Below are 11,739 nucleotides of genomic sequence, written 5' to 3'. Positions count from 1 at the left end.
ATGTTGAAAACAAGATTCTCTAACAAATAAATGAAGTAGCCTAGCTATCACCATATATCCATTTCATTTCATGTTCCAAAACAGAAAATGATCGAGAGGTACTCAAGTACTCATGGTTGGCCTAGCACAAGATCCTTACCTAACCTAGCCTACCATTCTTTTCTTTTTCTTTTTTTGATTTCAATACCTACATTTCTGTGGAGAAAATGGTTAATTTGCTAGTTTCTAAATGAAAAATTAGAAGATTGGATTAAACACATACACTTGTTCGGTTGAGCTGAATTTTCACCGGGCCACTCAAAATGCCGATATGTGCACAAATCGGTGCCCAATAGGCCAGTGTCCATAGCTTTTCATCCTTTTTCTTCTTCAAGGCATCTCCTTCAGAAATATTTAAAATAGTGTTAGAACGATTTCCATATTGCATAATGTTGTTTTAGTTTGTAGAACAACGTAGTCAATTTGTTGGATATTGGCATTTTACCAAGAAAAAAAAAACTCGATTATGCTAAGACTGTTCTAGTCGATCAACTTGGTCCCCATGATAAGTTGAGGTTTGTCAAACTGGCCCGGACACGTAAACTATATAAAACAAAATGTTGTTCAACTTGCCCATTTACAAACTTATCTATGGTCACGGCACATAGCAATGTTATCAGCATTCAGTTTCTTTTCTCTTTTTCTTTTGGAACCAAAACTTTTCAAAACCATTGATCCGTTACATTTTGAAAAAACTGATCTAATAACCACTACGATCAACATTCAAATTTCAGAGTCATTAGAAATTTTACAATGGTAGACATTTGGGGTGAGGGGTCACATTGGATTGATCTCATTAAAAGCTCGGCTCGGAAAGGCTCAAGCCAAGCTCGAACTCAAGTTTTTTACACATTTACTAAACCAATCGAGCTCAAGCTCGACTCGGCTCGTTTACAGCCTTAGGTTTGAAGATGCTCTCTTCAAGCCATTGGTGGAAAGAGGAGAGCAGAGATGTTCCAAAATTTCGAACTGCTGTATTTCAACTAAAGACGGTGGTCTTCTTTTTCAATTTTCGAACAATTTAAATACCATTCGGAAATGAATAGTTTAGGTAGAGTCAAACATTTCATTTCCAAATGGTATTTAAATTGTTCGAACATTGAAATACCATTCGGAAATGAATAGTTTAGGTAGTATCAAACTTCTGACAGATTAAAAATTCGCATTGCCAATTCGTACTTTGTTTTGAAATTTTCTTGAGTCCTCGTGGAAATTTTTTTTGTATATAAATCTTAATTTTCTTCAAAAATGGGGGCAAGAAATTTTGTTTAAAAAATGGTAGTTCAATTGAGGATTACAGGAAAAAATGTGGTCATTGAATGTTGTTAAGGAGAAGTTGAATTAGAGCATCTCTCTCTAAAAAAAAACCTAGCCCCCTCTCTTCCTTTCCCTCCCTTTCTCTAGGGTTTCACCACCCTTACGCGGCGATGGGAGGGGAGGATTTTGTCCTTGATGGATGTTTCTTTTCTCCATAGTGATGGTTTTTCTTGTTTTCAATAACTCTTCATTTATAGTGAGGGTTTCTTCGTGTTATTTTCTCTTCTTCCTTCTCTTGGCTTCCCTTTGATCACCTAAAATGACATTTCGGATCTCAACAGTGGTAGTGGTAGTGGTGGTGGTGGTTGTCTAACGAGGGAAGAGGGTGGTGGCGGCGATTCAATGACGAATCAGATCGATTGGCATGTCGACCTCGTTGCAACGGTCGATCGTTTGGGGTTTTCATCGGAGTGAGTTTTCTTTTGTGCATAAGAGTGTGAATGGGGTGATCCATTCTTTCGAGGTAGTTGTGGTTTGTTCGTGGCTTTCTGATCCTTTGGTTAAGAACAAATTCCACTACTAAGTGATTATCTTATGTCCTCTGTTTCCTATCAGTGAAACTATTACCGTTTTGACAATATATATATTTGGGATTTAATAGGGATGCATGTAAGTAGCCCTACATCTTCTATTGCCGAAATCCAAAGAAGCAATTCAAATTTATGGAGGCTGAACTTTTGCAAAAGCGGATCAAAAAAAGAAAAAAACTTTTGCGAAAAGGGACCGCATGACTCCTAGTGCTAACACACACCCTATTATCGATTCTCCCCTCTTTTGCTGATTTATTGGCATAACTTTGCCCTATGCTGTTGGTCTATTTGTTACTTTTGGCAGACACATCCAAAACTACTTGGCCATGAGCGAAACCGCCGGTATTTGCATCATGAGCTACCAAGAGTTGCTTAGTTTTTGGAGAGAGAGAGAGATATTTTGCCTTGTTCACTTCACAACACTATTCAAAAAATATTTTTCAACTGAATCATTACTCTTATTTCTCTCTCTAACTTTTCAATCATTACTTTCTTTTCTCACTCTATTTCTCTCTACTTTTTACCTCTCTTCAATCATTACTCTCATTTCTCTCTCCACTCATTTTTCAAAAATACCACTCAAATCACAAACCAAACAAAGCACATGATTACTTGAAAAGCAATCTTTAAGGAGACCTTCTACAATCACACTCACACACACACCCAAATACACACCCACACACACAAGTGTGTAGACTCCGAGCCCACACACTAGAGTGTGTGGAGCCCACACACTTATGTGTATGGGTATGTATTTAAATGTGTAAAATGGGTGTGGTTATAGAATTATTGATCTTGAAGATTTGACAAATCATTGACCTTTCTTGGACAATAACACACATACATAAACTTTTGGACATAATAGTACATGTACAATTACCAAAACATTTTTTTATTGCTCTTCTAAAAATTCAGCTCCATTAAATCTGGGTAAAGGCTTTTTCAAAAATTGCACGGCGAATTTGATTGTTTTGCCTTGTGAATTAATCTAAAAAAGTTTTTATCGACATCTATAGGGCTGAATTTTTACAAAAAATTCACAAATAATATTTTAATAAAAATGAGCCAGCCCCTGAAAAATTGGTATGCACAGTCAATTTAGGTGCACAAGCCTTTTGATATGACAAATACGTCTACATGTGCATCTATAACCTTGCCATGTGCAACAGCATGTGGGTAATAGCTAGAAGACATGTTGGCATCTTTCGTTTCCAGGAGAAAATGCCCAAACAAATCAACGAGGGAGTACTCCAATTAAGTCACATGACCTTAAACAATATTCCAGATCAACCATAATAGAAGGCCAATATGCATCAGGTACAGTTCACTTCCTCGATCTCCAGAAGGTGCAGGTAATTCGAGTTTTATTAATTTCCATGATGCTAACTTCGAGCCGAGAGATCGACAACTCTGTACCTAGCCATTGCACAATTTTCCATTCACGATCGACTTCTCTAAATGTATATTCGAACAAACAGGAAAGGGATCGATAAGCTGCAACACTGTCTAAACCATGGGCGGGGAGAAAACTATGTTGAAAATGTAACAAGTGGAGGTGGTTGTAATTTTCTTTTTCTCTGTAAGTACCATTCGAGCATCTTGTCAGAGGGAAGAGGTCCTCCATTTTCTCTTCACATTGAGATATGTTAGTACTCTGTGCCACCTATTAGTATTAGATTTTGTATCTACTGCGTTATGGGTTAGAGAGATTGATTTGTTATGGAGGATATATACATGTTGGATGGATGTAGCTAGGCTGGTTTCTAGCAACATACTTTTCTCCCGGAAGAAGTGACGTTCTGCACCATTCCCGGATCTTCATTGATTAAGGTGGAGGGTGACCAGCAGTAGATGGGTCACTTTTGAAGCACAACCTTAGTAAAAATATTTAAACGATGGATAGTGAATAAAGTTAATGGAATATTAGTGTTAGTGTAATTGTATTTCATTATATATTTCATTTCGTGTAATGCATACAAAAAGGTACTTTTGGTTTTCTGATTCTACTACTAAGTATAAGTACTTATTGGGCCAGGACTCGAACACGACCCTCCTCCATGGAGGACTAAGCACTTACCACTGCTACAAGCTACAATCTCTGCTATATTTTGTGTAGTTTAAGTATAAATTACTTACACTAGTTTTTCAACAAAAAAAAAAATCCAAAAATTGCGGGTGGATTTATGCTCATGGTAGATTCGCCCCTGCCAATGACTCCACTCTTTTCCTCCATGTACGCGAGCGTTCTACACTATTCCCAGCACATTGCTCGCCTCGAGGCCTTGGACCTATAATCATCCAAGCGGGAGAGGATTTCATATACCATTCCTTCGTTTGTGAAAATCCTCTCCAAAGATCTCTTCACGGCTAAATTATAGAATTGACCGTTAATCTACAAAAATGTTTACATGAGGCAACATACCCCAAAATTGGGAGAGGATTTCCAAAACGAGTCATTCGTTTGTGAAAATCCTCTCCACAGATCTCTTCACAACTACAATGTAGAATTTGACCGTTAATCTGAAAAAATGTTTAAATGAGGCAACATCAGGGCCGGCTTATAGGATATGCGAGAAGCAACCGCTTCCGGCCCCCGAATTTTGGTTCAAAATTAAGGCCCCACTTTAATGTAACTTACATATTAATATTAGAATGTTTCCAAATAAAAACACAAACCAGATACTTAGTTCAGTGTCATGCTATTGATAGTGTGTGGTTTGACTCCCATGCATATGCATCTCCATAATTTCAATCATATCTTTTTAAATTTATAGTCATAATTGTATCCTTTTAGTTTGATTTTTTTTGTTATTTTTTGTACTTTTATCATTTTTAAAGAATTTCATGAATATGTAATAGGCTCAATATAGAAAATTCGTTTCAGACCTCCAAAATATATGAGTCGGCACAGGGCAACATACCCTAAAATTATGTTGAGAGAAATGATTTGATGGTACTTTGCTCATTCCCTTCTACAGCTCATCAATTAAATTATATTATTGGCAGCGAAAAAAGATGTCTGCCAGTAACTGACCTTAACAAAGAAAATCGCATTATGTTCGAGTGAACAGTGAAGAAAGCTCGAAATATAGGAAAAATAATATGAAAAGATCAACGTCTGGCTTGTTTCTAATATATTTTGCCTTATGTGCGTAATCCAGTGCATAAACTTTTTACTTAAACACATGACTCAATGCTTCTTGAAGCTTCAAGAGAAGCCCAAAAGGTCCTAGTATATATTCTACTATACTCCAAAATATTTTGGAAGAGTCCGGAAATTTGCTAGAGGTTGAACTTTTGACTGACTTATTTTCAAACAAAAAAAATATACGGCCCTCTTTTTATAAATGACACTCATCCAAACCGTCAAGGATGGACTTCGATCATGTAATATATCTCATGAGACAAAAGGGTCCCCGGAAAAACCAATACATTCCCATATAATGCAACAACTACTGATAGTATGATATAAGACATAATCTCATTAGGAAGAGAAAATGCAACAACAATGAAGGGATGCTGTTCGAAATCCTGTCCCAGCTGGTCCCAGGTGGTAGATTTTCGTTCAATGGCCAATGCACGGTTGGTGCCGCACCCTCGCCTACATTGAGAACAGAATAGGCTTTATTGGGCGTCAGGTCTGTTTCCCATTGCCTTCGTTGGTGAAGATTCGTCTCTCTCGAGTGATAAGGTCCTCCCTTCTCTCGAGAAGGTACGTTTTTATAGTTTACTAAGAAGTAATAAGCCAATTTGTGACAGAAAAAAAAAAAAGTAGCATCAACTGCTCTATTATTTATGTTCTTTTTTCCCCTAGGCTGGAGATTGCTTAAAGAGGCTAGGCTAGCAGGGGTGAAACCATTGCTACAACTGCTACAAACCCTGGGACAAATTGATGCACTTCCCTCAAGTGGTCCACAAATCTTATCAATAAACTCAACAAGGGAGTAGCTTCTGCTTAGGTATGTTCTGTTTACTGTTTACTGTTTATTGTTTACAAACTATTTTGGTAACTTTACTGTTTGGAAATTTATATTTTTGGTTACAGGATACAAGTAGCCAATTGTTGAATGTTATGCACCCTGCTGCCTTGTGTTGCTGCTCATTGCTAGTTTGGGCGTTTGAATTGCTGGGAACGATACCATCACTTTTGCTCAGCAAAAAAAAAAAAAAAAAAATACCATCACTTTCAATTGTCAAACCATCCCCCTTCTTGTTATCCAAAGTTCCAAAAGTGACATTTGTGCAACTCAACTGTGACATTGGAAAAGCTCCTTTTACATTTTGCTTCCTGAATGGAATTTAGGTTTGGTGGCTTTTTGTTTCGAAACTGAACTTTCCCCTTAGAGCTTTTTGTCTATATGGAGTATTTGGGAAAGTTTCAATAGCATTTCAAATCAAACTGTTAGCCTTACTATATATGTTTTCTTTCCTTAAGTTTTGGTCCAATGGCACACACACTTAGAACTTATTTCTTTTCCCTTTCTAACTGTGTGGACTGAGTTAGTCGGACCCCTGGATTAATCAGTGTAGTGGGTCGGATACCAAGTTATAAACACAAGGGATATAAGATTCATAGGATATGCATGGGCATCAGGAATCCATGAAATATAGCTTAGCATATGAATGGTGGAAGAAAAAAAGTTCCCATTTTTGTTTTGGTTGGGATTGTAACATGTATTTTTTAATTTTGTTCTCGTGCAACCACAAGTTTTATATAGATTAAAAGGCAAAATCGTCACCTCTTTGCATGAGTTTTACATAGACCAAAAGGCAAAATCATCACCTCAGTGCTATCTTGGTGGGAGGGATATGACATTCCCCTGGTAATCAACATCTCATAAAGCAGTGAAATATGGGCGCTCCTTAATATGTTATCACATCTTATCTTGCGGCACCAAACACTGAATTTCTAATGGTTACCATATCCCTAAACAAGCCCATTGAGATGTAAGTTCCTTGCATTTTTGCTAGTTTAAGAGAATGCTACTTACGCAAATGGATGTACGTAGCTTTGAACATAGATATGAGCCCAGAATCAGTCGATGTACTAAGTCCCACACGATAGCTGTAGAGCTCACATACATCGGTTGATTCCAGTCACATCTGGATCCAAGTTTGTGCACATACACATTTATGTATGATTTAAGGTATGATTCATTGTACTGGTTTGGGGTCTCCTATGTCAATGTCCATTTGCTTTCTTAATTTGTTGTTGCATGCAACATTCCTTTGTTTGTATGTCCACCCAGCTATCACACAACGCTTATTGGTTAGTCATCAAAGTATTTCATACTTGGCATTCTAGTCTGGTCTCAATATTTACTTCATGGTTTTAGTATGTACCATTTCAACAATTGGCCTATGCATGGAAGCCATATTTTGGATGGGGATTTAGGCATGTGGTTGGTTTGTCTGCCAGTTTTTTGAGTCGTAAACATCTATATATACTGATAGTATGAATCGAATTCTTAAATAATCAAACTCCAACTTCACTTCGTCCTCCAACTGAATTTCCTTATTATCCACAAACAACTTGCAGTAATGCATAAATATTCTACCATAGTATCAATTATCGTAGTACCGAAAAATGTTCAACAAATGGACAAAGTCACCATAGCCACATAATATCGCATTGATACAACTCCAAATTTTGGTTCAAAGTATAAAATTAGTCATAGAGCTGCAACAAGAAATTTGAACAAGAAAACTGCCTACGAAATTTTTTAGAATGGCCCCTTAGAAAACAAATAAATCTCATGCAAATTGGGGTGCCCAACTTATAAGGTCTGCTATGTATCAAAAAATTTCGAATTATTAACCAAACAAAATTGTCCGACCAAGGGATGGATATATTAACCAGCAACAAATATTTTTGGGCACATGATAGCTCCAACAAATCGAATTCAAATACGAAAACTTCCAATTCCCCAAAAATAAAATTTGAAAATTTATTGGAAGCCCACTCCCTTTTAAGTTTTAACACCACCCCACACCACACAGTCCACCTAACCGCACATTTTGTGAAGCTCATAACAACCCCAAGAGAATGTGGTGTTGAAAGGTGTTGGGGATCCGTCATGTGTTCACCAAAGACCACCGATGTTTTGACTAAATAAGTAAATTGGCTTCTCTTTTTTTTGTCTTTATTAAAAAACATTCGTATTTATTAATTTCACATTAAATTTTTGTGGAATATTGGTTTGTCTCCACGAGAGGAATCGGAAAAGTAAAAAATTGTAAAACAAAATTTAATTATTTTAATAAAGCCGAAAAATTGGGAGCTGATTTTTATCTTTATTCAAAAAAATTTAACTTTGGACCATAATTTTTCTTGTCCGAATCTCTTGTCGAGACAAACCTGTTATCCACAAAAATTTAACACGAACTAACACATGCGATCTTTATTCGAAATTTTTTTAACCTTGGACCATAATTTTTCTTGTCCGAATCCTCTTATTGAGACAAACCACGAATCCACAAAAATTTAACAAGAACTACCACATCCAAAAAAAATTTGAATAAAAAAAATTACCAAATGAGTTATTTAGCCAAAACAAATAATTACTCCAAAAATTCCTCACTTGAACTCGAATGTTGGCGGCACTGGCGAATCGAAACTCTCCAACACCTCTAATAAGAGGTTTAATTTCATAAATTAAGGGCCATAAACTACAGACTGTGAAGTTCCACACAAGCATAGGTGGAAAGTTCATCTCCTTCCTCAGTGAAGGCGGGAGTTCGAGGCCCGCGAGGAGCGGAGTAGGGTTTCAAGGTTATGGACAGTCTGTTAGTCTGTAAACTCTCTGTGAACTAACATGCTAACACCCTACTGATGTATACAATATTAGCAACAACAAAAAAAATACTAGCAGGAATAATTCAATGGCCATAATAATGTTTAACAACCAAAACATATCCGTCTATCTATCTATCTATCTATCTATCTAAGTCGATCAGTTGCGCAGCATGGCAAAGTGACATAGGGGACATGAGTTGCTCTTCCTCAGCCATCGGTAAATACAGTATCCATGATAGATATGAGAGCACGGCATGCGATTCCCCACCAAAATAGTGTCCAAGCAAATCGCACATCGTGGTTTAACCGAACAGGACTCAAGAGCCACTTTCTCTAGTCCTCCTGTGACTTGAGAAATAGCCCACTCACCGACAGCCTCGTGGTGCATCTCAGGGAGCAAGGGAAAGGGAAAGGCCTCATCCACTCTGGAATCGCGCAAAGTCCTGGCACTCATCTCCTCCTCGTTCTCACTGATTACGATCTCCACGGTCATAGGTAGTACCTGACGGTGCACCACATTGTTACCATCATTGAGCACCATCGAACAGGCCAATCTGATCACCTCATCAAATATTGATTCCACGACAGCCCGCGGTATATCAACGTAATACAGGGTGGAAACAAAGACAATCTCCAGCAATTCCCTTCTCTCCAGAAAAAATTCGCGAGGCATATGAAAACTATCGTCTGATCGCAGCACCAGGACATCGTTCTCAAGGTTTTTATAATAGGCCAATACATTGACATGAAAGAGATCATACCAATCGGGTACAGGGGGAAGGGGAGCATTATCATCCTGCCTACACATAAAAGTATACCTCCCGGCAGCCACCGCCGCCACAGCAGCAGCATGATCTGAATGAATGAATCATGATTAGTACATGAAGAAGAACACACCCAGTAGAAAGAAAAAAACAAAACAAAAGAAAAAAAGTTTGAATCTTTGAATTGAAATTGAGATAAAACAGTACTGTGTGCAAACAAAACAAGGGAAGAACAAGAAGAAGAAGATGGGTATTGAAAATTGATACCGGAATCGGCTTCGAACAGTTCATCGAATTGCTTGCAGTAACCCATTCCTAAATCGCCTCACCGATAGATTGCAAACCAGAGTCCCAGACAGTGTGAAAGAGTAACCTAGGATTTGTAGGAGTATTTATTAAGCGAAAACTCTGAAGGGAACCGACGGGGAGTATACTACCGGAACGCGGGGCCCATTTTGGGTCCAGTACGAATGATCCAAATCGTTTAATAATTTAAAAAAAAAAACTCCGAATAGGCCCTCAAGAAATCAACTCAATGGAGTATAATATATGTAGATACTCGATTCAATATTCAATTTGGATTTTAAATCCTGGAATTTAAATGAAAAACTAGAAGATTGGATCGGGTATCTATATATATGAGATTGAGCTCATATTTTTTAAATTATTGAACAGTTTTAATCATCCGTGCAAGACTCCGAGCGGGCCGAGCGTTTCCCGTCAGTACTCTCCCCGGATCGGATTCAGATATGGATAATGGCCCCGGATCCAATTTAGAATCCTAATTTGCGAGGACATGGAATGTTGATTATGTGTGGTTGAAAGGGTCTAAACGTACGAGGCTTTCCAACTGATAAAAGAATCGGCAAATGAATGTATTGGATTTCACTTCTGACGTGATGCTGGAGTATCCGCATCAAGCTTTTTATATTTTGGATCAAATTACACTTTAAAAAATTACTTTATTACTTTAACTACTCACTTTTAAAATATTGACTACATCAAACTCTCTATATTAAAATTATCTCTTTAAAAATATTGTTTCTTTATTTAAAAAAAAAAACTAGCAAACCAAAACCTATTTGGTTTTAGACTGTTTATATATTAAAAAATATTTAAAAAAGTAATTAATATTCAAATGGATTAAAAATTAAAGTATTAAAATTTTTTAGACTGTTTATATGTTAAAAAATTAAGTACTCCAATTTTCAATCCGTTTGAACAAGTGTGAAGATCTTATTTTCTTAATCATTTTATCATAAAGGGTCATAATTTATATTTGGCTCTAGAACTTTCAACGAGAGCCCTAAGAGTCATAATACCAAATGAAAAGCATATATTTAATTATGAAAGCTCTCGACACAAATATAAATTAAAAAAAATTAAGTGTTCCAATTTTCAACTCGTTTGAACTGGTGCGAAGATCTTATTTTTTTATCATTTTATCTTAAAGGATCATAATAAATTTTTAGCTCTAGAGCTTTCAATGAGAGCTCTAAGAGAGTCATAAAACCAAATAAATAGCATATATTTAATCTCTTAGAGCCAAATATTACACCTTAAAAACAATAAATAATACAGAAATATATTGTTTAGAATGGATGTGGTGTAAAAACCAATAAAATTGTAGTTAAGCTATGAACAATGCCTCTCTTCTTCAAGAGAGTGACTACAACAAATGTTAGTTTGATCAATCAAAGGCGAGACTGATGCAAAGGGTTTCGTTCACTTTTTCTCGCCAATCTACCGCTATGAGGGGAGTAGCGAGTTTAATGCAGATGCTCTTATTACCTGAACATTTATGGTAACTTATATGGTGTATAACAAAGCGTCAACGACTTCATAATCATAAGTCGTGCACTCGCATATTTTGGCTTTGAAATGAAACGTACCTACAAGACAACGCATTATTCTTTCTATATGGAAATTACATGCATAAACTCTGTTTCGTGTAAAACTACCCGTCTTTATTTGTGTTCGTATGTGCAACAAAGTAATTTCATTCCAAGAAACGTCGAACGAAGGCAGAAAAAGAATCTTAATTGCAAAAATTGCATCGATTATAACCATGATGAATGCCAAATGGTGTCTTGCTGAGGAGAGTGGTTAGGGACGAGAGACATAAAATCCTTACATCTACGATGAGTACAGAAAATATGAATCAACCTGTGCTTGATGAGTGAAAGAATAAAAGTAGCAGATACAGATTTTGTCAAATGCTTATTCATGGCAAATTGACTATTCATAAGCACCAACCATATGGAGTCTCACTTAGGAACATACGCACGCACTC

At 36.8% G+C, this 11,739-nt stretch overlaps 1 protein-coding gene across 1 annotated transcript; it reads right to left on the bottom strand.

Annotated features, from left to right (window-relative positions):
- Nucleotides 1–8,730: 8,730 nt before the first annotated feature.
- LOC131325454 (putative RING-H2 finger protein ATL19) lies at nt 8,731–10,154 on the bottom strand. Its single transcript, XM_058357734.1, has 2 exons — nt 9,714–10,154; nt 8,731–9,537 (listed from the first exon to the last, which is right to left on the bottom strand). Exons 1-2 carry the CDS (start codon nt 9,757–9,759, stop codon nt 8,840–8,842), a joined length of 744 nt encoding a protein of 247 aa, XP_058213717.1. The 5' UTR covers nt 9,760–10,154; the 3' UTR covers nt 8,731–8,839.
- Between the last annotated feature and the right edge of the window lie 1,585 nt (nt 10,155–11,739).

Source organism: Rhododendron vialii, chromosome 5a, assembly GCF_030253575.1.
Source record: "Rhododendron vialii isolate Sample 1 chromosome 5a, ASM3025357v1".
Classification (NCBI taxonomy): domain Eukaryota; kingdom Viridiplantae; phylum Streptophyta; class Magnoliopsida; order Ericales; family Ericaceae; genus Rhododendron; species Rhododendron vialii.
Note: the sequence above shows the minus strand (reverse complement) of the source record. Positions and strands in the feature narration are given on the sequence as shown.

Bases quoted from the DNA above. Each gene is read 5' to 3' on its own strand.
- LOC131325454 (XM_058357734.1), bottom strand. From the start codon at position 9,759: ATGGGTTACTGCAAGCAATTCGATGAACTGTTCGAAGCCGATTCCG. The intron at 9,538-9,713 runs GTATCAATTTTC...TCATTCATTCAG, and splicing joins ACTGTTCGAAGCCGATTCCG to ATCATGCTGCTGCTGTGGCG.